The sequence below is a fragment of the Amphiprion ocellaris genome, chromosome 13 (genome assembly GCF_022539595.1).
Source record: "Amphiprion ocellaris isolate individual 3 ecotype Okinawa chromosome 13, ASM2253959v1, whole genome shotgun sequence".
NCBI lineage: Eukaryota > Metazoa > Chordata > Actinopteri > Pomacentridae > Amphiprion > Amphiprion ocellaris.
In genome coordinates this window covers 3,162,326-3,190,251 of record NC_072778.1, presented here as the reverse complement: position 1 = coordinate 3,190,251, position 27,926 = coordinate 3,162,326, and the positions used below count along the sequence as shown (strand labels likewise).

Below are 27,926 nucleotides of genomic sequence, written 5' to 3'. Positions count from 1 at the left end.
GATTGACATTTGCCTGAAACGGCTTAAAATTGGTTTCAAATGGCTTGAAGGTTGTTCAAAATGACAAAAAAAATGTGAAAAATAACTCAGATACTGTCTAACAGACCAGCATGTCAGAAATAAAAAGTTTGACCCTAACAAATACCCTTAATACCAAATTAATACCCCTCTAATAAATCAAAATTACTTCTGCAGATATCTTAAATTTCCCTCGGGATTAATAAAGTATCTATCTACCAACAGCGATGACGCGTCACATGATGAAGGGACCACGTGACCGCTGTGATCGTAAACACGGAAGTGAAGCAGCAGAGTCGGTGTTTCCTGGTCGGCGGTGGGTTTAACGTCTCTGCCCTGCGGTTTGTCGCTACTACGGTGTGTGTGTCGGTGTGTGAGCCTCCGGGATGGACGGGTGTGTAACGCTGACGGTGGTCCTGCTCGTCGCTGCGGTTTTATCTCCGGCGAACTGCGGCTTGTTCCGGCTGAAGAGAGTCAACAAAGCTCAGGTGAGAAGCAGCAGGGAGGATTTAATCACATAATTAGGACAATTTAAATCACCTGCGCGGCTCTAGGCTTCAATATTGAGCAGGCAGTCGTGTATAAGTCAACGATATTCATTTAGCACATTTAAAACTACATAAGAAGTGATTTTCAGTCGATTTGTGGTTAAATATTCAGGTTAAAATAGTACAGTTTTATATATGGTGTGTGACTTTACCTCAGTTATTTAAATATCAAGAATTAAAACATACAAAATGCTAAAACAGTGCCACTTTATCTCACTATTACAGGGTGAACCAGTAAAATTACAGCATAATAACTGATACAAAAGTATAACTCCATATGTTTTCCTTCGTTTTAGTGCAAAACAGCATGAACAACCGGAAGTTTCTGAAGAAAAATAAGTGCAATTTCAACGATATTATGCCTCAGTTTATCATTTACACGTTACAACTTTACAGATCAGTGTGTGTGCAATATAATATTTTACTTTATGAGCAAAATAACTTCAGGGTCAAGGTCTAGTCTACCTAATTTTCTTCTCTGTAATTTTTACACTTTGCAAAGTATGTTGGACACCCCTCCACAATAATACTGAGGCTAAGAGCCAACAGTTTAACTATGGAAATTAACCAGACTAATTTGGAATATAAAGTTATGAAACTGCAAAAATATGCATGAAATCCCAACAAATCCAGGACTTTCCTGGATTCCCACTGAGCAAACTTTGCTTTTATTTGTACTTTTATTGTGTATGCAGCTGCCACATATAACGTATAGAAACAAGTCAATTTGCATTATTCCTTTGGTTTGCTTTAATGTTTTGCCACTGTATTTGCTACTTGTTTGTTTTAAATTCTTTCTACAGTGAATTAATTGTTTAGTTGGTCGAAAAATGTCTTGTTTAGTCTCCTTAGAGGAGAGAAACCAGGAAATATTCACATTTACGAAGCTGCAGGCAGAGAATTTAGGTTTTTTTTATTACTCAAACTAATTGAAGGATTAACAAAATAGTTTGCAAGTAGTTTAATAGTTAACAACTTATGTTAATGTCTAATGTTGAATCTTCATATTTGTGCAAGTGTGTTCTTTTTTCCTGTTTTAGATTTGAGTACTCCCACAAAAGTGTTCAAAAATATTCAAAATGATTTAAATATTATGCAAAATGATTCCATAATTTTTCAAAATCATACAAAATTGTCCCATAGTGAATCAATTTGCCAGAGTGATTCATATTTGCCTAAAACAATTTAAAATTGGTTCCAAATTGCTTAAAGGTTGTTCAAAATGATCAGAAATTGCAACAATGACTCAAAGTGTGTCCAAATGATTCCAAAAATGTTCAGCAATGACAACAAATTTATCCAAAAATAAAATCTGTTAAAATGAGAAAAATTGCTCAAAATGACTCGTGTTGTCTGCAACCTGTCCAAAATGGCTCAAAAGCTTTTTAAAAATACTCTAAAAATAGTCAAAAGTTTGTCCAAAATACATGTAACTGTCCAGAATAAATGAGAACGTCCAAAATAACAGTTTGTCTAAGTTGGATCTAAAATTTGCCAGAGTTACATATCTTTCCCCACAAATTCACATAAATGGTGTCCAAAACTAATCTAAATTTGTCCAAAAATTGCAAAAATTAATCTGTCCAAAATTGTTCAAAATGGCTTAAATATTGCCCAATATAATGACAAGTGTTCAAACTTACATAGTTCACCCATAATAACTCAATTATGGCATACAACAAATCATTCCACAGAAATGTGTAATTTAAAAACAAAACCAAACTGCAATGTAAACCCACATTATTCATGGAGTTCTGCTTTTTTACTCTGAAAACAAGCTGTCACATTTTGTTTGTATTTTGTTTCCCTCAATAAAGGGCATTACTGATTAACTGAAATAACTCTCTCTCCTGCATCACATGATTTAAATCGCTTACAGTAGCTTTTAATGTTTTATCAAACTTCAGTAAACTTTCAGCTTAAAAAATATCTGGGCCAGCGTCCTTCTGTGACCTGTGAAGAAAGAAAAACAGATTTATCTCCATTTACCAAATGTCACATGAGCAAATAGATCAGCTGATTAAACTGAGAATCCACAGAAAATGAGGCGGACAATGAAGCGACTGTGTTTCTTATCAGTAGAACAAACTTGTTTTTTCATATTTTGTATCCGTCCTATAATAATGGATTATATCTATTATGATTTTATAATAGTAAAACTATTTTTAATTCCCCGCATTGGAGAAGACAGTGAGATGTGGTTGAAATATTAAAACAAAAAAAGGCAATTAATTCAGTCAAAATAGTCCAAATATTTGTTGCACATGATCCCATTTTTGATCCTCTCATATCATCGTAAAAATGATGTTTGTTGTTTTACCTTAAAAAAATAAGCAACTGTAGTCACATTTTAAAACTTTTTTACTGTTTGGCTCATAACTCATAAATGAAGCAATAATATAACAGGTTACAGTGTTTACTTTTACATTTTACAAGGTTGCCATTGATGTTCAAGTATTAGGATAATACAGTAAATATTAATAATCTTTATATATAATTATTAACATGCAAATTAAAGTGCTTAATTAACATAAGAACAGCTGATAAACGCGTTCAAATCGCATAAGATCAGTTCACAGGAGAACTTAGTGTAATTAATTGGAAGAAGACTTACATGTAGATATAAATATAGCCAATACGTCTGCACTGTGATTGGTTGTTTCACTCGGTCCGGATGAGCTCATTGGACCAGAGAATGGAAGTCCATCCAGAGATGTGAAGTATTTACGGTGTGCAGGTAAATACTAATTGGTTCTCTGTGCAGATTTTGGGTTTCGACTGGAAGAACTGCGGGCAGCCGGATGCTCCAGCTGTCCTGAAGAGCTTGAACGTGTCTCCAGACCCGATCACCATCCCAGGAGACCTGACGGCCTCCGCATCTGGATCCACATCCGTAGAACTTGCCGCTCCTCTGGCTGTGAGTACATTTACAGTCCCGTGTAAATGCAGCGGGGATGCCCTAAAAACAACAATGTTAACAGCTTGTATTTGTCAAATCATCACTTGTAAAGTTTCTTCCACAGTCCTTCTGAATGTTCATTTTACCCCAAAATGACTAATTAGGGCATAGGTCTCTATTGGAATGTAAGGAATTATTTTTTGCACAAAAGAATCACATTTTTTAGGCCTAAACATGCTAAAAAAAAAAAAAAAAAAAACAAGCATAAACTGGGGGAAAAAATGTGTATTTTTTTTTAACTTGTGCATGTATGTTGAAAAACGGCTCCATAGCGCCCCCTACAACATTTGTAACATCTACTATGGGCAGATATCTACCTACTTCTACCAAGTTTGGTCGGTGTGCAAAAATCTAATAAAATATGCTAATATATACAACTAAAATGGCAAATTAGTGGAAATTGGTCCTCACATTCTGGGCTACTATAAAATTGTCCAAAATTAATGAAAATCTGTCAAAATAAGAAAAAAAATGTCCAAAATGACTAAAATGTTGTCTACAATCTGTCCAGAATGACTAAAAACTTTTTTTATTAAAAAAAGATTTATAAAAAAATAGATGAAAATATTCAAAATAAATAAGAACGTCCAAAATGTCTTTCAATTTGTCCAAAATGGATCTAAATATGTCAGAATTACATTTTTTCACCAGAAAATCACTCAAATATTGTCCAAAATGAATCAAAAGTTGTCCAAAAGTTACAAAAATGACTCGAAGTGTTTTAAAAAATTGTTCAAAATGACCAAAATAAATACACAGTTGTTCAAAATTGCAAAATATTCACTCATAATAAAATTATTTATATTTGCTTAAAATGGCTTAAAACTAATTCCAAATGACTCAAAGGTTGTCCAGAATGTCCAACAATTGCTAAAAGAACTCAAGAAGTAAAACAATACCCTAAACCCAACAGGAAGTCGGCCATTTTGCTTTAACTGTGAGATTACTATTATTTATTTATTTTTGCTAATTTTCCGGGGTTAAATCCTCATGGAGACCTCCAATTTGGCCAGTATATACAACAGGCGTTGATGATAAAAAGTTTACGAAATCTTCCACAGAAGTCAAAGGGCGTGGCCATGGCAACCCCCCTCAACTTTGATGCTTCGCCATGAAACAGGAAGTGCTGTCTAACTACCCTCTACATGCTCCAATCTGCCTCAAACTTTACATGTTTGATCAGTGTCCTGTCCTGATCACATCCATATGCCAATATCCATTCACCATCATAGCGCCACCTAGTAGCTACAGGAAACTACATGTTTTAGACTTTGTTGTGCTATTGCTAGCCAGTTGACCATGTTCATCTCAAATGTGGCGACGTAAGCCTGAAGACAATGATGATCATTCATGGGGTAAATGGTGAGTTGTCGTCAAACAAAGTGTTTTTGATAGTGCAAACATTTCATTGTCTCGCCATGACAACTGAAGTGTTTATATCTCAGCTGCACATGATCCAGTCTGACCCAAATTTCATTTGCTGGACAAGAGTCTAGGAGTGACATCGACATTCCAAAAGTGAGTCACAGTCATTGCTCCAATTGTTGGTGACAGGAAGTTGTAGCCATTATACTTGCATGTACCAGTGCAAGAAACTTTGTGATATAATTCTTGAAATTGGTCAGCTAAGTCTCAGTACCTTGACATTTCGTTCACACTCCAACATACACCACACCTCAACATGTGTGGGTGTACAAGGACCCGTTCAACGCTGCTTGCAGCTTTAATTGGTTTTGAGCATCTTCTCTGACATTCACCATCTTTATTTATTCCAAAGCTTGCTCCACTGTTGCAGGTTTTTCCATGAATATTTCACAGTTTTCTTTCTCCCTCAGGTGAATGTGACTCTGGAGAAGGAGGTGGCCGGTTTCTGGGTGAAGATTCCCTGTGTGGAGGAGCTGGGCAGCTGCCACTATCAGGACGGCTGCGATATTCTCAACCAGCTGATCCCACCTGGTCAGGACTGTCCTGAACCGCTGCACACCTACGGCCTGCCCTGCCACTGCCCCTTCAAAGCTGTGAGTCCTTATTACATTATTATTAGATCTACAATAATGTTTGCTTCACTGTAGTTCACTAACAGCATCTAAGTTTTTCTCTTGGAGAAATGTTGGTTGTTGGTCCACTCCTGGGAAGGTTCTCCACTGTTCCATGTTTCTCCATTTGTGGATAATGTCTCTCACTGGGGTTCTCTGGAGTCCCAGAGCCTCAGCAATGGCTTTGGAACCCTCCAGACTGATGAATGTCAATGACTTTGTTTCTCATCTGTTCTTGAATCTCTTTAGAACGTGGCATCATGTGCTGCTTTTTGAGACCCTTTAGCTACTTCACAATGAAGACAGGTTCTATTTAGTGATGTTTAGATCCAACAAGCCTGGCAGTGATCAAATGTGAGTGTGGATGGTGAAACTGAACCCAACTGATGAATGAATTTGGTCATTTGGTAGATTGGTAGATAAGGGGGCAATTACTTTCACCTAAAAGCTATTTTGTGTTTTCTTGGGTTGTCTTTGTCTTACATTAAAATTAGTTTGATGATCTGAAATATATATATATATATATATATATATATATATATATATATATATATATATATATATATATATATATATATATATATATATATATATATATATATATATAATATTTCTGTGGGGGGGCAAATACTTTTTCTTGGCACTGTTGTGTTTGTTGGATGTAATGTCATTAGAAGTTCTCGTAACTCAAAAATACTGATGCTAAGTGTTTCCAAATCTTTATCCTCAGTCATGACTAGTTCAGATTCCACAAACACACCCTCTCTGGTGCATTTAGACAAGGAGAACAAAATTTAGAACCTCAACATCAGGCTTTGTTTTCATGTTTTTTAGACACATTCAGAATGCAACAAAACACAGGGTACCAGATTAGAACTTTTTTATCCATAACATCCCAAATGTACCAAGTGAAGATGGCTTCCTAACACCGCCCCAGACTCTGAATGGTTAAAGTCGTAGCTGTTTGATCCCATAAAGACTTTGTTTGTGGAGGATTTTGGAGACGATCTGTTCAGACACATAATTAGGAACACCCACTTTGATTTCATAGCAGTCTGTCTCAAAATGATGACGTGTTCTTGCTTTGCTCATCATTTTCCACCTGCTGGCAGCCATTTTAAATGTCCTGTAATTAGTTTTACTTTACTTTGTCCCTCAAAACCAACCTTTGCTTCTTTGCTGGCTGGTTGTGAGGTGTTTATTAGCTGGAAATCTACTCCCAGTTTACAGTAAAAACATCTTTTTGTCCCTCTCAGGGCTCGTACTCGCTGCCTCAGTCCGACTTCTACCTGCCCTATGTGGACCTGCCCTACTGGCTGACTAACGGGAACTACCGGGTTCAGGGAGTCCTGGGCAGTGGCGGCAAAGAGCTCGGCTGCCTCAAAGTGGCGCTCTCCATTCACTCCGACTGAGCCAACAGCAGAAGAAAACAACAGAGATTAAAGGTTTTTGTCGGTTTGCACATAAACCTGATTAATGTTGGGGGAAATTAATGCAAGCGTTGCACAGAGCAGTTTCATATTTCAGTATTTCATCTCACTTTTATGCAGTTTTTCACCTCACTGGGAGAGATTTTGGGGGAAAATAATAAAAGATAGCAAACATGTTCAATCCAGTGTATTACGATCATTTCTGTCTTCTCCAGTATTGGAAAAACTGCAATTTTTCCAATTAAAACCCATCAAAGCTGCAGTTATTTCAATTCTTATGCACCATGACTGCTTTGTTTTGCCAAACATTCCGTCACCGCTAAAGTGAGCGTTAAAATAATGAGGGAGAAAGATGTTTCAGTGCTGAAATGTCCTTTTATAAAAGACTAAATTCTTGCACCTTTGTTTTGTTCTGTTCTAACAACAGAAAATCAGAGGAAAAAATGTTGCCTTTTCTCAAAAAATCTCAAATTTTCTGTAAGTTTTCTTCGTGACTCAATAGTGTCAAGTTATGCAGGTTTTCTGCATACGTTTAGTTTATTCCCACAATGTGTTGCTTCTTGTATGCAGTTGAGTTTTAATGAGCGGGTATTTCATGTGGGGAAGTAAAATCTACAAGCAGCTAAAGCACAGAGGAATCAGATCTCGTCACCAGCAGCACATTGCTTCATCTTTAGCTCTAGTTTGTATAAATTTACTGCTAATCCTCAATGAAACTAGGCTGATATTAATAAAATGGAAACATCTAGAGACAGATTTCTGTAAAAACAATATTTCTATGTTTTCTTTTTGGTCTTAAAATGAGAGAATTTTGCCCACAGAAACATCACTGAAAGATTAGAGACATTTTAGTTTTTATTTTGTACATTTCCAAATCTTAAAGACTTAAGGACATTTTCTTCGCAGCTCTAAATCGTTGACAAATCGATTGCATGTTTGTTTTTTTTATTGTTTATTCTCTTACGAAAGCCAGTTTTATCAACGCAAAGAATATAAACTGCGGAGGCCTTATCTTGGAATCGGGAAATTAACTTGCTTTTTTTAAAGGAAATAGATTTAATCATGTATGACAGAGATGTGTTCTTACACAGCAATAGGATGAAATAAATATCCTCTAAAACTGCAATAAACTTGGCTTCGTATTAGAATTAAGCTTATTTTGCTGCAGCACCAGTAAAATTTGATAAATTCTAGATTTACCTTTCAGCTTTTTACACTGCTTTGTTGTTTTTTCTTGCAGTTTCTTCAAAAGGCTGCACAGTTTATACTTTTTTAAGCCATCCATTGATAGTTTTCAATACATTTAGTGATAAACAGCAAAAATCACTGAAAAATTCTGCAAATTTAATTGTGAACAACCAAGCTCAGCTCAAGGCTGATGTATTTTTATAAGTATATTCTGAATGCAAAGCTCCTGCAAACTGAAAATCTAAAATGCATTAAATCTTCCAACAGTTTAGTCTTTGTAAATAAGCAGTTTAATATTCTTAAATAATGGTAATGATAATGTTCTTCATACAGTTTTTTGTGGGTTTTTTTTTTTTTTTTTTTTTTTTTAAATCTGCTGCTGCAAGAAAAATGCTGTTTTATGGTTTTTATCATTGCATGTGTCTTTTTTTCCACTGGGTAAAGGGTTTGTTGATTTCACTTTATTATAATAACTGTTGGTAGCCACCGTATGAGAGAATAATTAGAATTTTATTTCATCATTTTTTTTTTGTTCATTGTTACTAAGTGCCTGATTGTTTCTTTAGGAGCAACGATGAAAATTCATGATGAAACTTCAGGTAACAATTGAAAAATAGTTTGTTTTTTACCATGATGATGATCACTGTCATGCTTCACACTGTGTACGATTTTTAATAAACTTTGTGCCACGAGTTTTAGTTTGGAGTTGTTGTTTTTTTGCATTGAAAACAGCTGCTTTAACATTTTACATTCTTAATTAATTTATATATTTGAAAGGGTACATTAAACAACATTTAAATGAACATAAATACATCTGAGATCAATAAAAAGGTTTATTTTATTTAGCAGCTCCTTTGCTTAGCTAGCTTTGCTTTAGCTCAACATGTTTACAGATAAAACATTTTCCTTCAGCTGAGAATCTGTATCGCTCATAAATTATTGTCAGGAAACGGTTTGGTTAAAGGGGGACAATGCTTACAGCTGATTTAAACAACAATAATAGGTATGTCATTACAGTAATCTGCAAATGAAAAAAGAGCTTAATCCAAATTGTAGCTTTTATCTGGAGTTCAATCGATGCCCGTACTTAAAAGTTTGAATATCTGCAAAGCAATGAGGTTTTTATCAAATTAAAAGACAGTAAAGCAGTTTAATTTTACATATATAGGCAGTTTACTTAGAATTTGACTTGCTGTGGAACGATTATTTCAAAAGAAGCCCATTTAGTGACCATCAAGCAGAGATGAATTCCAGCTAGAATAGTCATTTACCAATGTACCATTTACTGGAGGGCGCTGATCCCCAACACTCACATCTCTCCTCATCCTTCCATCTCCAGCAGGAAGTGTTCCACTCTAGGAAGACTTTCCAGCAGATGTTGGAGTCACTTTGTGGATTCTTTCTGCTGTTTCCTCCAGAAGAGCCCTTGTGAGGTCAGACACTGATGCTGGAAGAGAAGCCTGGATCACAATCTCTGTTCTAGTTCATCCCAAAGCTGTCTGATGGCTTCAGGTCAGGACTCTGAGCAGAACGTTCAAGTTGTTCCACAGCAAACTCAGCAGACCAGGTCTCTATGAACACAGTCATGCTGGAAGACAAAAGTGTTCCCACAAAGTTCCAAGTGTGTGACTGCAAGTAGACTGCATTACTGGCTGCTGGATTTTATACACCTGTGGCAACGGCTCTGAATCAAACACCTGAACTCAGTGATTAACAGGTCAGTCCACATCCTTTGGTCCATCTAGTGGAGACAGACTACTATATCTAGAGATGAAATGAGACTAATCAGTTACTGCAATATTTTACCTCTAATACTCATCAGTTACTGCAGTATTGAACTCTTCTGTCCATCAGTGTGATCATGATACTCTCCAGGTGAACTCTGATATCAAATCCTGATCTAATCAGCAGCTGATTATGAGGATCAATAGTCTCTGATCAGTATTGATCACATCATGGTGACAGCTGGACTGATAACAGTTTCAATAATATTCTATGTGTCACTAACAACCCTGAAGTTAAGGAGATATTATCTGAAACTTCGTTCCAGAGATTCTCAGTTTTTTCCACATTTAAGGTCAAACCTTCATTTTTCTGAAACTCACTTTCTAATCTGTCACAACTTTATTCTATTAGTGAAAATGAACAAAAGGCAGATTTCACTGCTTTGTCGACCTCATTAGAGCACAGATCTAAAACTACAACATGGACACTGACAGACTCTTTCATTTCTGTTTGTTGTTTAACAAATTTAAAATCTCTGTTGAAGGCGTTTCCTCCTCCGTTGCCCTGACAACAGTGACGTCACGGCCCTACCTGTTCACTAAGTTAGTTTCACTTTTACCATCCTCGTGTCGCAGCTTGTTTTCTCCGTGTGAAGGTGAGTAAACGACACTTTTCTGTGTCCAGCTGCTGTTAGTTTAGTTCCAGCAGCAGAAATGTGTCTCCACAGCTCTGCTAACATTCAGCAGCTGATTTTATATTTAATGTTCCATCGACCAGCTAACATCATCCACCCAACGACAGGAAGCTAACTAGCAGCTAAAGCTAACTAGCAGCTAAAGCTAACTAGCAGCTAAAGCTAACTTTAAAAACAGCACATTAAACAGTTTAAAGAAGGATATTAGAAATAGCAAACACTTTTGCTGTTACCACAAAGTAGTGAGTATGTGCAAGTTCTGACAGTAAACAGATGTAGATGGATTTAAACTGGGTGTTCACTTCAACAGGAAGTCCAGAACCAGTTTAGGTCAGATGATCACTTTATGACACAACACCAGAAATCTGACTGATCAGACCAGGAAACGTTTCTGTACAAGTTTAACACAGAACAACTGTGAAGTGAACCTTCACATTAACGGACAGAGACGCATAAATAATAATTAAAGGAGGGATTTTTCCTCATTTCAGCAACAATATTCATCCAAAAACATCAAGGAGATGCTTAATAAACACTTTGTGTTCCAAAATTACAGCACATCTTTTTTTTTTTTTTTTTTGAAACTTTGGTTTTTTATTTTTCATGTCAAACAAACAAACAGAACAACATTTAGACAGAATAGTAGCTTTCACAGTGTAATACCATAAAAGCCAAGCCAAGTGTCCAAGATTGTCAGTACAAAACGTTGATCCTCCAGGTCTTTCTTGAGTCTTCCATGTATTTATGGGTTAAAGTTCATTTGGTGTTTGCTCATTCCAGACATATAACCATGCACTCTCATACAGTTCAGAAATGATCAGTAAACAGCTCAATGTCTGATAACTGTGATGATATGATATTCAGATAAGATTTCCATTTTTCCCAATACCTTTCACCTATTTGGGCTGCATATCTCAGAGCAAAAGTCAGTCGTTCCATAATGTATCCATCCATCCATTATCTATACACCGCTTAATCCTCACTAGGGTCATGGGGGGGCTGGAGTCTATCCCAGCTGACTTAGGATGAAGGCAGGGGACACCCTAGACAGGTCACCAGTCTGTCGCAGGGCTACATACAAAGACAAACAAGCACTCTCACATTCACACCTACGGGCAATTTAGAATAATCAAATAACCTCAGCATATTTTTGGACTGTGGGAGGAAGCCGGAGTACCCGGAGAAAACCCACGCATGCACAGGGAGAACATGCAAACTCCATGCAGAAAGATCCCGGGAAAGCCGGGACGCGAACCAGGGATCTTCTAGCTGCAAGGCGAAAGTGCTAACCACTACGCCACTGTGCAGCCCTCCATAATGTATATATTCTGAATTATTTCTATCCATTCTGTGACTTTTGGGATATCTTTACCCAGCCATTTTTTTGTTATTGCTTTTTTGCCCCATGCTAGTAATATTTGCAGTAAATATCTATCATGCTTTGTCAGTGAAGAAGGCAGATTTCCTAGGTAAATTACATCAAAGTTAAAACCTAGTTCTAAGTGCATTATTGATCTAATCTCAGTCATTACATCTATCCAGTACTGTGAAATGCTTGGGCATTCCCAAAATATGTGAAAGTGGCCGACAGATGTGTTTCCACAAAACCTCCGACAGTGACCATGTTCAGGCTTGTCACTTTGGGATTGTTTGATTTTGGGGGTTATAAAAAACCTTACATTGTTCTTCCATGTGAATTCTCTCCACAATCCTGAGCTGGAAGTGGTGCACTGTGTCCTACAGACGTTTAACCAGGCATCCTCAGATGGTTCTATATTGGCTTCTTTTTCCCACCTTGACTTTATGTACATGGTGGAAAGACCCCTTTCCTGTTGTAAGGCTGAGTAAATCTGTGAGATTAATTTCCTCTTAACAGTACCTTTATATGCATCTATGAATATATAAATAAGATTCATTCCCCTTTCTTCAGCAGTTTTCACATTTGTACACCAAAAAACAGCAGCACTGGTAACTATTAGATTCTGTAAATTCTAAATGATACCAGAGAGAGAATGAATCTGGACCAGGATCCAGCTGCAGGTCACACTGTGTACAGTTAGATCCATATATATTTGGACACTGACACAAGTTTTGTTTTTTTACCTGTTTAACGAAACATATTCCGGTTATCGTTATATACTGGACATGGACAGAAAGCGCAGACTCTCAGCTTTCAATTCAGGGTATCCACATTCAAATTGGATGAAGGGTTTCGGAGTTTCAGCTCCTAAACATGTGCTACCCTAGTTTAAAAAGGACCAAAAGTAATTAGACAATTGACTCAAAGGCCATTTCATGGGCAAGTGTGGGCAATTCCTTTGTTATGTCATTACCAATTAAATGTATAAAAGGCCTGGAGTTGATTTGAGTGGTGCTGCTTGCATTTGGAAGATTTTGCTGTGAAGACATGTGGTCAAAGGAGCTCTCCATGCAGGTGAAACAAGCCATCCTTAAGCTGCGAAAACAGAAAAAACCCATCCACGAAATTGCTACAATATTAGAAGTTGCAAAATCGACAGTTTGGTACATCCTGAGAAAGAAAGAAAGAAAGCACTTGTAAACTCAGCAACGCAAAAAGACCTGGATGTCCATGGAAGACAACAGTGGTGGATGATAGCAGAATTATTTCCATGGTGAAGGGAAACCCCTTCACCACAGCCAGCCAAGTTAAAAACACTCTCCAGGAGGTAGACGTGTCATTGTTCACGTCTACCATAAAGAGAAGACTGCATGAGAGTAAATCCAGAGGGTTCACTGCACAGTGCAAGACACTCGTAAGCCTCAAGAATAGAAAGGCTAGACTGGACTTTGCTAAAAACATCTTAAACAGCCACCACAGTTCTGGAAGAACATTCTTTGGACAGATGAAACCAAGATCAACCTCTACCAGAATGATGGCAAGAAAAAAGTATGGAGAAGGCGTGGTACAGCTCATGATCCAAAGCATACCACATTATCTGTAAAGCATGGTGGAGGCAGTGTGATGGCTTGGACATGCATAGCTGCCAGTGGCACTGGGTCATCGGTGTTTATTGATGATGTGACACAGGACAGAACGAGCCGGTTGAATTCTGAAGTGTTCAGAGACATACTGTTGGCTCAAATCCAGCCAAATTGATTGGACGGCGTTTCATAATACAGATGGACATTGACCCAAAACATACAGCCAAAGCAACCCAGGACTTTTTTAAAGCAAAAAAGTGGAATATTCTTGAATGGCCAAGTCAGTCACCTGATCTCAACCCAACTTAGCTGCATTTCACTTGTTAAAGACTAAACTTCAGAAAGAAAGGCCCACAAACAAACAGCAACTGAAAACTGCTGCAGTAAAGGCCTGGCAGAGCATTAAAAAGGAGGAAACCCAGCATCTGGTGATGTCCATGAGTTCAGGACTTCAGGCAGTCATTGCCAGCAAAGAGTTTTCAACCAAGTATTAGAAATGAACATTTTATTTTCAACTATTTAAAATGTCCAATTACTTTTGAGCCCCTGAAATGAAGGGATTGTGTTTAAAAATGCTTTAGTTCCTCACATTTTTATGCAATCTTTTTGTTCAACCCACTGAATTAAAGCTGAAAGTCTGCACTTCAACCGCATCTGAATTCGTTTAAAATTCATTGTGGTACTGTACAGAACCAAAATTAGAAACACTTTGTCTCTGTCCAAATATTTATGGATCTAACTGTAGATCTGATGAACTGATAGAAGAGCAGCAGCTGATCTTTCTACAGCACACAGGATGAACAGGAGGATCTGAGTGGAGCTGAATGATGTGTTTCCTGTGCAGGTGAAGGTAAACGGTGTGTGTGAGCTGGTGTGAGTTCAGCAGCATGGATCAGTGTGAGGATCCTCACAGCTCTCTGTGGGGGGAACAGAAGAACCAGAACAAAGCTGAGAGGTGAGACCACATCTCTAAGTGTCCACGACTCTTCTGCATGTCAGAGCTCAGCACTCATCACTACGGTCATTATTCACAGGAAAGAACCTGGATCTGAACCAGAACCTGGACCAGAACCTGAACCTGGACCAGAACCTGAACCGGCACCCAGCTGTGTGTCCATTAAGAGCGACCGGTCGAAGGATCTTGAGTTTGAGTTTAAATCGAATCGTTCAAAAAAACGGTGGGTTGACATCAGTATTAAACTGTCTAAAATTACACCAAACGTATTTTCCTGAGGTGGCTGCAGGTTTTCACCAACATGGAAAGGTATGACAGTCAGCTGAGCCTCACAGTTGTGTGTGAACTCTGGATGGAGTCCCAATAAAGAGATTTAATGATTAAGCTGCATCCTGACAGCAGATCCAGCAGGCTGCTAGTTTGGACTCTGATTTCTGACTTGGTGTTGGTGCTGCTTGAACTTCCAGCTGTGTTGGTTGTTGTGAAGCTGCTTGTTTGTGCTGCAATTACTGAGCTGCTGGTTTTCCTCTCTGTCTACCAGGATCCATCAGAACCCAGAACAACCAGAACCAGGACCAGAACCAGGACCAGAACCCAGCTGTGTGTCTATGAAGAGTGACGACTCAAAGGGTCACTTGATTAACTTTAAAAGACGACAACCCTCTGCTAGACAGAAGTAGGATGCTGATCTGTAGTTCATCCTCACAAAGACACAACATGAACAAAAGAGACACATCACCTTGTTTATCGTCTCTTTGCAGTCATTTTATATCGCTTATAGTCATTTTGTGTCTTTGCAGTGCTTTAATGTTGTGCCTATCAGTTTATGTGTGATTTATGTTCACTGTGAAAAGTTTAAAGTTTGTTGGATTTTCCATATTCATTCTTCTCCTTGTTGATGGCTGATAAACATTGAATTTCTCTCACTGCTGGTTTTCCTCTCTGTCTACCAGGATCCATCAGAACCCAGAACCAGGACCAGAACCCAGCAGTGTGTCTATGAAGAGTGATAGATCAAAGATTGGCCTTATTGGCTTCGTAAGACAGAAACTCTCTCCTGTAAAGAAGTAAGATGCTCATACTGTAGTGCATCCTCATAAAAACACACAACATGAACACAAAGACAAGACAACCCTGTACTGTACAGAATTAAGACATGAGTGTAGTTTTTTATCTGATCCTCCGGAGCTCATGCAGGACCTCTGGTCAGTTTCTGATCCTGTTGTAGAAACGTGGAAACAGTTTTTCTGGATGAAAATGAAGAACTGAGCAGTTTTAGGAGGCATTTTATACACAAGGTCTGAAAGATGAGCTTTAGTGACTAAGGTGATTTTCTCCTTTGTGAGATCATCACAGACCCCAGTTCTTTTGTACTTCCATATGTAATTCATCTGAACTAGCACAGATCTGGTTCTGGTGTTTGTATCTGTCCAGAGACCAGAAGGTTGTGAAACTCAGAGTAAGTCCATCTGATGACTGAACCATGAGCCCAGAATGTGTTATTCAGACAGGGAGTGTAAAACTGATTGCTGATTTTACTAGTTCAAGAATGTCAGAGTGAGGGCTGCAGCTCACATCTGTTCTTCTATTGATTCATCTGTACACTGTCTTACACTCTAGTCATTTCATCTGAATGATGAATTTTCATGTACAACGCCAAATTAACATTTCTTCCTGACGCTGTATGTGATTGTGAAAAGCAGCTCAGTACGAAATGGAATGGAATATTTTTAAGTTATCGAAGTTTCTTATTTTTGTGCCAACATCTTTTGTTTTCTCACTTGACTTCATACATCAGTGCACTTCATGTTAAAATCACAGCTGAATGATAAACAAAAGTCAACGTGGACACAGGATATTTTCCAGCTCAGAGCAGTTAGAGCTCATATCTTCCTAACTGTGTGGTTGTTCTGACTCTGTCTTATCTTTAACTCCTCTCTCTGGTGTCAGACATTAAAAAACACGGTGAGTTTTGCTGCAGAGCAGCAGCTTAGAATAAAATAAATGTTAGTTAACATGTAAGCTGAATGAGTTTCTAAAAACAGGTTTTAGTTCAGTGATCATTTGAGGAATTTCCAGACTTCAGAAAAGACTTCTACTTTAAACCCAGTCAACCTGTTGCAGACATCATTTTATGAATCTGTAGCTCTGAGCAATGAGTGGAGCTGAAAGAACAGATTGTGTAACTGCCTGTTGTTTCTGTATGTGTTTAAACCACACAGTGGTTAGAGTCAGTTCAGACGTACTGAGATCTAACTGTTGATGTTGATCCACAGAGTGGAGCAGCAGAACTCAGAGGTTCCCAGAATTCAGTCTGTCCAGCAGCATCACCTGGACTCCATATTCATGGTGAGTTCATGGACAACAAGTTGTTCTCCATCTGTTGTGTTCAGGCGTCTCCATGCTGCTCTTTGTAGACCAGTGGACTGTCAGTGTGTCCAACATGGATCTGATGTTTGGCTCCATGATTTCACTCTGATGGACTCATTGACACATTTCTCTGTTCCAGCTGCTGGAGGACAACATGGTGACTTTTATGAAGAAGGAGCTGAAGAAGATGCAGAAGGTTGTGAGTCCAGATTACCCAGAATGCTCAGAGAGTCAGAGGGAGGATGAGGAGGAGTTGAAGGGTGATGATGAAGATCAGAGGAGCAGCAGAGCGATGTTTCAGCAGATCACAGTGTTGTTCCTGAGGAGGATGAAGCAGGAGAAGCTGGCTGACTGTCTGCAGAGCAGTAAGAAGATTTGTGGAAAGACTGAAGCTGCTGATCAACAGAACATTTACTAAAGTCTCAGAATATCTTCACACAATCAGTCTTTAGGAGGATGAACTGTTGGAATATTTACTGTCATTTATTCATTGATCTCATGTTGTTTCTTCATTCAGAACTTGCTGCTCCAGTTTGTAGACGTAAACTTAAATGTGGCCTGAAGAAGAAGTTCCAGAGAGTGTTTGAGGGCATCGCTAAAGCAGGACAGTCGACCCTCCTGAATGAGATCTACACAGAGCTGTACATCACAGAGGGAGGGACTGCAGAGGTCAATGATGAACATGAGGTCAGACAGATTGAAGCAGCATCCAGGAAAGCAGACAGAGCAGAAACAAGCATCAGACCAGAAGACATCTTTAAAGGCTCACATGGAAGAGATGGATCAATCAGAACAGTGATGACACAGGGAGTGGCTGGCATCGGGAAAACAGTGTTAACACAGAAGTTGACTCTGGACTGGGCTGAAGACAAAAGTAACCAGGACATCCACTTCATGTTTCCATTGACTTTCAGAGAGCTGAATGTGCTGAAAGAGAGAAAGTTCAGTTTGGTGGAACTTGTTCATCACTTCTTCAGTGAAACCAAAGCAGCAGGAATGTGCAAGTTTGAAGACTTCCAGGTTGTGTTGATCTTTGACGGTCTGGATGAGTGTCGCCTTCCTCTGGACTTCCACAACAATGAGGTCCTGACTGATGTTACAGAGTCCACCTCAGTGGATGTGCTGCTGACAAACCTGATCAAGGGGAATCTGCTTCCTTCTGCTCGCCTCTGGATAACCACACGACCTGCAGCAGCCAATCAGATCCCTCCTGACTGTGTGGACATGGTGACGGAGGTCAGAGGGTTCACCGACCCACAGAAGGAGGAGTACTTCAGGAAGAGATCCAGAGATGAGGAGCAGGCCAGCAGCATCATCTCCCACATGAAGACATCACGAAGCCTCCACATCATGTGCCACATCCCAGTGTTCTGCTGGATCACTGCTACAGTTCTGGAGGAGCTGCTGAGAACCAGAGAGGGAGGAGATCTGCCCAGAACCCTGACTGAGATGTTCATCCACCACCTGGTGGTTCAGGCCAAAGTCAAGAAGGTCAAGTATGATGGAGGAGCTGAGACAGATCCACACTGGAGTCCAGACAGCAGGAGGATGATTGAGTCTCTGGGAAAACTGGCTTTTAATCAGCTGCAGAAAGGAAACCTGATCTTCTATGAGTCCGACCTGACAGAGTGTGGCATCGATGTGGAAGCAGCCTCAAAGTACTCAGGAGTGTTCACACAGATCTTTAAAGAGGAGAGAGGACTGTACCAGGACAAGGTGTTCTGCTTCGTCCATCTGAGTGTTCAGGAGTTTCTGGCTGCAGTCTACATGTTCCACTGTTACACCAACAGGAAGCAGGAGGTTCTGGAGGACTTCCTGGGAAAAGACTGGAAAGATGAGAACAGAGACACTCTGGATGTGTTCCTGAAGAGAGTCATGGAGAAATCCCTGAGAAGTAAAAATGGTCACCTGGACCTGTTTGTTCGCTTCCTTCATGGCCTCTGTCTGGAGTCCAATCAGAGACTCTTAGGAGGTCTGCTGGGTCGGACAGAGAACCGTCCAGGAATGATCCAGAGAGTCATCAACAACCTGAAGGAGATGAAGAGTGATGAAATGTCTCCAGACAGAAGCATCAACATCTTCCACTGTCTGATGGAGATGAAGGATCTCTCAGTACATCAGGAGATCCAAGAGTTCCTGCAGTCAGAGAACAGATCAGAGAAGTTCCTCTCTGAGATCCACTGCTCAGCTCTGGCCTACATGCTGCAGATGTCAGAGGAGGTTCTGGATGAGTTGGACCTGAAGAAGTACAGAACATCAGAGGAGGGAAAACTGAGACTGATTCCAGCTGTAAGGAACTGCAGAAAGTTCAGGTGAGTCCAGATGTGATGAAGATGATCAGTCAGAGTAGATCAGTAGTTGAGTTCTTCAGATGTTCTCACTAGAACATTCTCATTATTCTCAGTGTTCCACTTGTTTATTTATAACTTTCCATGTCAGCTGTGTTTAGTCTCAGATGTTCAAACGCTGTGAAAATGTGGATTTTTCAGTTGGTTTTGTTTAAAGCTGTTAAATGAATGATGACAGTTTTTCTATTTCATTCTGATAATTGTTCCGTCTGACAGTTTTTTCTTGTGAGTTTCTTCCTTCGGCTGATGGAGGAAAAATGTAGATCTCCTGAAACACATGAAGAACTGTAGAGGTTCTTGTCCAGGTTTTATCACAGCATCAGTTATTATTACATGAGGAGCTTCTGGAAGCATCTTATATAATCAGACATACAGCTTTTAAATGATTTTTTTTTATCTTCTTTAGAGTTGAATATAAGATCTGAATCATTTCTGATGTCTGGGAGAATTGATTTAATGGAATTATTACTGTTACTGTTTTGAGTTGGTTTTTAATTCATTTATTTCTGGTAATTTGTGATGTTTTTCTTGAATTATTTTGTATTTATTCTATAAGTGTTGTGTGAACATTCTGACAGAAAATGTTGTTCTGATCCAGATGTTCTCCTGAGAACTTTGTGGAGTCAGACGTGGGATCAGATCAAACTAACAGACTGTGGACAGTATGGAAGCCTGAATGGAAGTCCATCTTCTGTCCTCCATCTGCAGATGAAACACTAAGATTATAGATCTAATTATTCCAGATTGAAAGTGTTCAGGTGTGAGAGAGGCTGATGAGAATTCAGTTTCATGTCAAACAGTCAGAGAAGATGAGCTGAACCTCTGATGTGAAGAACTAAATGTCCAACAGGACCAGTCCAGATGTTCTGCTATCAAATGCATGAAGGAAATATAAAGTGTCCTTTTTCATAATAACATGTTTTGTCATTTATGTCTCATGACAGACTTTCTGACTGTAGACTCTCAGAGAGTCACTGTGAAGTTGTGGCCTCAGCTCTGAAGTCCAACCCCTCCCATCTGATAGATCTGAACCTGAGCTGGAACAACCTGCAGGATTCAGGAGTGAAGCATCTTTCTGCTGGACTGCAGAGTCCAAACTGTACACTGGAGACTCTCAGGTCAGTTGTGACTGACTGTTGATGGTTTTTCAATATATTCAAGTCAAATCCTTGACTGAAGTTTGGAGTTTGTTGTTAATAAATTTGGAGTATTTTCCTGAAAACATGGTGAAGATGTTTGAGATTGTTGGAGTGTGAATAAATCCCCTGATCAGCTGACTGCAGAGTTCCCAGATGGAGGACAGAATCCACAGTCCTGCTGTGTGTCTGAATGTGAAGCTGATGTGAAAGTGATGTGAGAAGAAGTAAATACAGAAGAAGGTGATGAAATAAATGAAAGAATGAAGAGATTTGATGTTGATCCTGTAATGAGAGATGGACTGAGGTCAGCAGATGTTATTGATGTGTGGACATGAATATGTGGATGAATGTTGTGTTGACATGTGGATGATGTGTGTAGAAGGTTGACATGATGATGATCCACAATAACAGAAGGACAAAGTCACTGTGCTGCTTTTACAGAAAAGCTGATTGATGAGGACAAAGTAATGTTGATCTGCACATTCAGAACCTGAACACATCTGATGGATCATCAATGATTTTATCTCCAGCTTTTATTCTTTATTCAGATTGAAGGACTGCAGGTTGTCAGAGATCAGCTGTGATTCTCTGGTCTCAGCTCTGAAGTCCAACCCCTCCCATCTGGAACTTCTGGACCTGAGCAGGAACATCCTGCAGGATTCAGCAGTGAAACATCTGTGTGGTTTTCTGGAGAATCCAGACTGCATCCTGAAGGATCTGAGGTCAGTTCACTGACTGTCTGTTACTGTTGTAGATCTGATGTGTTTAATGGCAACTAAAGCTCATTTCTGTTCAACAAAACTTCCATCCATGAAGCTGTAAATCTGCTCTGGTTCACATTTTCTGTTTTTTCTTCTAAATTCAGTTTGTTGTGTCAAAAGTCGTGTTTGTAGCAGAAAGTGTGTAAAATGTTGTGTTAGTTGTTAAAGTAAATGAATGTAATTTGAGCTAAAGAGTCACATCTGGATCCAGAAGATCCTCTGAACTCAGATCAGTTTTAAGTGACAAAGTTTCCTGAGTGAAGTATAAATATTTCTTTGGTTTGTGTTGAGTTTTATTTGACTGATCCTGATCCTGTTGATGATGCAGCATGTTATTGATGTGTGGACATGAATAGGTGGATGAATGTTGTGTTGACATGTGGATGATGTGTGTAGAAGGTTGACATGATGATGATCCACAATAACAGAAGGACAAAGTCACTGTGCTGCTTTTACAGAAAAGCTGATTGATGAGGACAAAGTAATGTTGATCTGCACATTCAGAACCTGAACACATCTGATGGATCATCAATGATTTTATACACATCTTTTATTCTTTATTCAGATTGAGGTGCTGCAGTTTGTCAGAGATCAGCTGTGATTCTCTGGTCTCAGCTCTGAAGTCCAACCCCTCCCATCTGGAACATCTGGACCTGAGCTGGAACAACCTGCAGGATTCAGGAGTGAAACATCTGTGTGGTTTTCTGGAGAGTCCAGACTGCATCCTGAAGGATCTGAGGTCAGACATCATGTTTTGTTTGTGTGCTGAGATGAATGTGATGTAAAGTTGTGTTGACTCTAAACTGCAGCCATCAGGCTGATGTTCTACTGATCCACACTGAGGATCTTCATGGGAACGTCTGTTTTCTTCTTCTCTGCTTTAGTCCTTGGACTCTTTGAGAGAAATGTTGATCTGCACATTTCAAAGCTCCATCTAAGAATAAAAATCCTCCAGTGAATAATTGACAGTGAAACTCTGACACGTGATCTTCAGCTCAGATCTGACCTCATGTTTCTCTGGAGTTCAACCTGACAGCAGCAACTAACAGCTGTTTTTATTACTGATGAAGCTGTCAGTTATTTCAGTAGTTTAGTTCATTAAATGTTAAAATGAGTGAAAAATGTTGATCCCACTTTGTCAGAGTTGAAGGTGACGTCTTCAAATGTGTGGTTTTGTTCCAGCAACAGTCCAGAAGCACAAATATTCAGTTTAATGTGACAGAAAACAGAGAGTGTTGACAGTGGACAGACTGGAAGCAGTTTGATGTTTTTCTGGATAAATGAGTGAAACCATGATTGAAATGTTTTTGATCTTTTGTCTACGGACTCATCAGATAGTGGGCTGATAGTTTGAGCTGTAATTCAAGCTGTTTTTCATCCTGAGAGACAGAAACTAATATTCAGCATCTGTTGGTTCCAGCTGTTGGATGAAGTCATGTGATGTTGTAGGAAGTGAAACGTTCAAATCCAAGATGCAGCCGTTTGATTTTCCTGCTGATGAAATATGAAGCTGATCCATCAGTTGTTGAATGATCAGAAAATCCAGCAGAAAAGTTGTCAGTTGATGAACAGTTAAAGTCATTTATCAGGAGCAATAGGAAGATTTTCTGCTTCAGTTTCTGCTGATTTTCTTATTTTCTCTGCACTGAGTCATTAGAAAGTCAAGATGTTTGTGTTTGAGAACAGAGTTAGAAGACGTCACCTGGTCCTCTGAAAACTGTGATGGACACTTTCCACTATCAATGACAGATGGATGAAGAATGAAATGTATCTGAATGTAGAATCCTGATTGAAAGGTCTCCATGGTTCCAGAACATGAAGATATTTTAGAGTCTGGAGCCTCATTTTGTCCACGTTTCCTTCTTGTGTGTTTGTGTGAAATAAATGTCTGAGTGTTTCTCCTTGTGTTTGTTGCTCAGCATGAGTTTGTGTGGATGGAGCCAGTGGTGGAGCTGCAGAGTTTCAGAGATGAAGTCACTCCGTCTTTATTGAAGCAGCAGCATGTTGTCATTAATATTAATGAAGCTCTTCTTCACTGCTTCTGTTGGACTGTTTGAAGCTGCATCCTGCTGGCTTCAGCTGCTTGGAGTTTCCATTTTATAAACTTGGACCTTCTGAAGCTTCTTCAGCTCTGAACTCATGATGAAACTCTGAATGATTTCAAGCAGGAATTTTCTCTCCTCAACTCACAGCTTTTATTCTTTCTTCAGATTGAAGGACTGCAGGTTGTCAGAGATCAGCTGTGATTCTCTGGTCTCAGCTCTGAAGTCCAACCCCTCCCATCTGGAACTTCTGGACCTGAGCAGGAACATCCTGCAGGATTCAGGAGTGAAACATCTGTGTGGTTTTCTGGAGAATCCAGACTGCATCCTGAAGGATCTGAGGTCAGTTCACTGACTGTCTGTTACTGTTGTAGATCTGATGTGTTTAATGGCAACTAAAGCTCATTTCTGTTCAACAAAACTTCCATCCATGAAGCTGTAAATCTGCTCTGGTTCACATTTTCTGTTTTTTCTTCTAAATTCAGTTTGTTGTGTCAAAAGTCGTGTTTGTAGCAGAAAGTGTGTAAAATGTTGTGTTAGTTGTTAAAGTAAATGAATGTAATTTGAGCTAAAGAGTCACATCTGGATCCAGAAGATCCTCTGAACTCAGATCAGTTTGAAGTGACAAAGTTTCCTGAGTGAAGTATAAATATTTCTTTGGTTTGTGTTGAGTTTTATTTGACTGATCCTGATCCTGTTGATGATGCAGCATGTTATTGATGTGTGGACATGAATAGGTGGATGAATGTTGTGTTGACATGTGGATGATGTGTGTAGAAGGTTGACATGATGATGATCCACAATAACAGAAGGACAAAGTCACTGTGCTGCTTTTAGAGAAAAGCTGATTGATGAGGACAAAGTAATGTTGATCTGCACATTCAGAACCTGAACACATCTGATGGATCATCAATGATTTTATACACATCTTTTATTCTTTATTCAGATTGAGGTGCTGCAGTTTGTCAGAGATCAGCTGTGATTCTCTGGTCTCAGCTCTGAAGTCCAACCCCTCCCATCTGGAACATCTGGACCTGAGCAGGAACATCCTGCAGGATTCAGGAGTGAAACATCTGAGTGGTTTTCTGGAGAGTCCAGACTGCATCCTGAAGGATCTGAGGTCAGACATCATGTTTTGTTTGTGTGCTGAGATGAATGTGATGTAAAGTTGTGTTGACTCTAAACTGCAGCCATCAGGCTGATGTTCTACTGATCCACACTGAGGATCTTCATGGGAACGTCTGTTTTCTTCTTCTCTGCTTTAGTCCTTGGACTCTTTGAGAGAAATGTTGATCTGCATATTTCAAAGCTCCATCTAAGAATAAAAATCCTCCAGTGAATAATTGACAGTGAAACTCTGACATGTGATCTTCAGCTCAGATCTGACCTCATGTTTCTCTGGAGTTCAACCTGACAGCAGCAACTAACAGCTGTTTTTATTACTGATGAAGCTGTCAGTTATTTCAGTAGTTTAGTTCATTAAATGTTAAAATGAGTGAAAAATGTTGATCCCACTTTGTCAGAGTTGAAGGTGACGTCTTCAAATGTGTGGTTTTGTTCCAGCAACAGTCCAGAAGCACAAATATTCAGTTTAATGTGACAGAAAACAGAGAGTGTTGACAGTGGACAGACTGGAAGCAGTTTGATGTTTTTCTGGATAAATGAGTGAAACCATGATTGAAATGTTTTTGATCTTTTGTCTACGGACTCATCAGATAGTGGGCTGATAGTTTGAGTTGTAATTCAAGCTGTTTTTCATCCTGAGAGACAGAAACTAATATTCAGCATCTGCTGGTTCCAACTGTTGGATGAAGTCATGTGATGTTGTAGGAAGTGAAACGTTCAAATCCAAGATGCAGCCGTTTGATTTTCCTGCTGATGAAATATGAAGCTGATCCATCAGTTGTTGAATGATCAGAAAATCCAGCAGAAAAGTTGTCAGTTGATGAACAGTTAAAGTCATTTATCAGGAGCAATAGGAAGATTTTCTGCTTCAGTTTCTGCTGATTTTCTTCTTTTCTCTGCACTGAGTCATTAGAAAGTCAAGATGTTTGTGTTTGAGAACAGAGTTAGAAGACGTCACCTGGTCCTCTGAAAACTGTGATGGACACTTTCCACTATCAATGACAGATGGATGAAGAATGAAATGTATCTGAATGTAGAGTCCTGATTGAAACGTCTCCATGGTTCCAGAACATGAAGATATTTTAGAGTCTGGAGCCTCATTTTGTCCACGTTTCCTTCTTGTGTGTTTGTGTGAAATAAATGTCTGAGTGTTTCTCCTTGTGTTTGTTGCTCAGCATGAGTTTGTGTGGATGGAGCCAGTGGTGGAGCTGCAGAGTTTCAGAGATGAAGTCACTCCGTCTTTATTGAAGCAGCAGCATGTTGTCATTAATATTAATGAAGCTCTTCTTCACTGCTTCTGTTGGACTGTTTGAAGCTGCATCCTGCTGGCTTCAGCTGCTTGGAGTTTCCATTTTATAAACTTGGACCTTCTGAAGCTTCTTCAGCTCTGAACTCATGATGAAACTCTGAATGATTTCAAGCAGGAATTTTCTCTCCTCAACTCACAGCTTTTATTCTTTCTTCAGATTGGAGGACTGCAGGTTGTCAGAGATCAGCTGTGATTCTCTGGTCTCAGCTCTGAAGTCCAACCCCTCCCATCTGGAACATCTGGACCTGAGCAGGAACATCCTGCAGGATTCAGGAGTGAAACATCTGTGTGGTTTTCTGGAGAGTCCAGACTGCATCCTGAAGACTCTGAGGTCAGTTCACTGACTGTCTGTTACTGTTGTAGATCTGATGTGTTTAATGGCAACTAAAGCTCATTTCTGTTCAACAAAACTTCCATCCATGAAGCTGTAAATCTGCTCTGGTTCACATTTTCTGTTTTTTCTTCTAAATTCAGTTTGTTGTGTCAAAAGTCGTGTTTGTAGCAGAAAGTGTGTAAAATGTTGTGTTAGTTGTTAAAGTAAATGAATGTAATTTGAGCTAAAGAGTCACATCTGGATCCAGAAGATCCTCTGAACTCAGATCAGTTTGAAGTGACAAAGTTTCCTGAGTGAAGTATAAATATTTCTTTGGTTTGTGTTGAGTTTTATTTGACTGATCCTGTTGATGATGCAGATGTTATTGATGTGTGGACATGAATAGGTGGATGAATGTTGTGCTGACATGTGGATGATGTGTGTAGAAGGTTGACATGATGATGATCCACAATAACAGAAGGACAAAGTCACTGTGCTGCTTTTAGAGAAAAGCTGATTGATGAGGACAAAGTAATGTTGATCTGCACATTCAGAACCTGAACACATCTGATGGATCATCAATGATTTTATACACATCTTTTATTCTTTATTCAGATTGGAGAACTGCAGGTTGTCAGAGATCAGCTGTGATTCTCTGGTCTCAGCTCTGAAGTCCAACCCCTCCCATCTGAAACATCTGGACCTGAGAGGAAACATCTTGCAGTATTCATCAGTGAAACATCTGAGTGGTTTTCTGGAGAGTCCAGACTGCATCCTGAAGACTCTGAGGTCAGTAGAAGGTTCCATCAGTCTCTGCTGCTTCCAGCAGTTTTCTACTAAACACAGTCAGTATCAAAGCAAAGATCCAGAGTCTCCTGTAAACCTGCAGCTTCTCAGTGAAGCTCTGAGAGCAGAATGGAGACAGAAACACAGAGACAGCAGTCAGCCAATCAGAGGAGCCACAAGCTTGTTGTCATGGTGTGTTTGAGTGGATGTGAAGCCGACTGTTGTTGTTGTGTTGATGTGTTGAGGAAATCGAGCTGATTCCAGCTGCCAGCCTTCCAGATGTGCAGAGACAGTGGTCCTCCTTCATCTAAGTGTCCATCAGATGTGATCTGACTGTTTGTTGTCTCACTTCAACAGTGATCAGCTGATCAGTGTGATGTTTGTCACAGCTCTGAGATGAGAGACTGAAGCCTGCAAACCAGCAGCAGCATCATCACATGTAGGAACCATGAGGTGTTTGTCCAGAGCAGAAGCTGTGCTCAGGTCCAGCAGCAACATCTGGATGTGTGTCCTTGTGTGTGCTTTGATCCAGATGTGTTGACTGACAGCCTCCATGTTGGTTTGTCAGCTGATGTTTGAGGAGCAGATGAGATGTTGATGGACACTCAGAGACTGTTGGTTTAAATGGAGCAGCAGTAAATCCATGAGTGAAGAGTTTGTGCAGTAATGAAGCTTGATGAGTGTCAGCAGTTTGTTTCCACTGTGGACTGCAGTGAAATGTGCAGAGAAACACACCTGATGCTGATCAAACTCATTCATCTCCTCTGATCTTTCTTCTTCTCTCTGCAGATGGAGGTTCTGATCAGGACGGTGTTTGTGCTGAGAGGATGAAGTGTGTCCTGATGATCCAGAGGTTGCAGCAGCAGCAGCAGCAGCAGCAGCAGCAGCAGCAGCAGCAGCAGCAGCAGCAGCAGCAGCAGCAGCAGCAGCAGCAGCAGCAGCAGCAGCAGCAGCAGCAGCAGCAGCAGCAGCAGCAGCAGCAGCAGCAGCAGCAGCAGCAGCAGCAGCAGCAGCAGCAGCAGCAGCAGCAGCAGCAGCAGCAGCAGCAGCAGCAGCAGCAGCAGCAGCAGCAGCAGCAGCAGCAGCAGCAGCAGCAGCAGCAGCAGCAGCAGCAGCAGCAGCAGCAGCAGCAGCAGCAGCAGCAGCAGCAGCAGCAGCAGCAGCAGCAGCAGCAGCAGCAGCAGCAGCAGCAGCAGCAGCAGCAGCAGCAGCAGCAGCAGCAGCAGCAGCAGCAGCA

The 27,926-nt window shown here is 39.8% G+C and overlaps 2 protein-coding genes across 12 annotated transcripts; both read left to right on the top strand.

Moving 5' to 3' along the window:
- Positions 1-284: 284 nt before the first annotated feature.
- On the top strand, positions 285-8,871 carry gm2a (ganglioside GM2 activator). Its single transcript, XM_023285653.3, has 4 exons — positions 285-506; positions 3,331-3,483; positions 5,361-5,543; positions 6,818-8,871. The coding sequence occupies exons 1-4, from the start codon at positions 405-407 to the stop codon at positions 6,971-6,973; spliced, it is 594 nt and encodes a 197-aa protein (XP_023141421.1). The 5' UTR covers positions 285-404; the 3' UTR covers positions 6,974-8,871.
- Positions 8,872-10,295: 1,424 nt separating this feature from the next.
- LOC111578712 (NACHT, LRR and PYD domains-containing protein 12-like) lies at positions 10,296-27,627 on the top strand. Of its 11 annotated transcripts, none has more exons than XM_055016396.1 (16): positions 10,296-10,559; positions 14,392-14,496; positions 14,576-14,719; positions 15,038-15,172; positions 15,450-15,563; positions 16,773-16,845; positions 17,006-17,231; positions 17,384-19,178; positions 20,159-20,332; positions 20,902-21,075; positions 21,680-21,853; positions 23,325-23,498; positions 24,103-24,276; positions 25,748-25,921; positions 26,519-26,692; positions 27,479-27,627. In XM_055016396.1, the coding sequence occupies exons 2-16, from the start codon at positions 14,429-14,431 to the stop codon at positions 27,489-27,491; spliced, it is 3,786 nt and encodes a 1,261-aa protein (XP_054872371.1). In that variant the 5' UTR covers positions 10,296-10,559; positions 14,392-14,428; the 3' UTR covers positions 27,492-27,627. The 11 variants fall into 11 exon arrangements, with proteins under 11 accessions (XP_054872371.1, XP_054872370.1, XP_054872376.1 ...); XM_055016395.1 differs by having other exon boundaries at positions 14,386-14,496; XM_055016401.1 differs by lacking the exon at positions 23,325-23,498 and having other exon boundaries at positions 14,386-14,496.
- Positions 27,628-27,926: the final 299 nt, after the last annotated feature.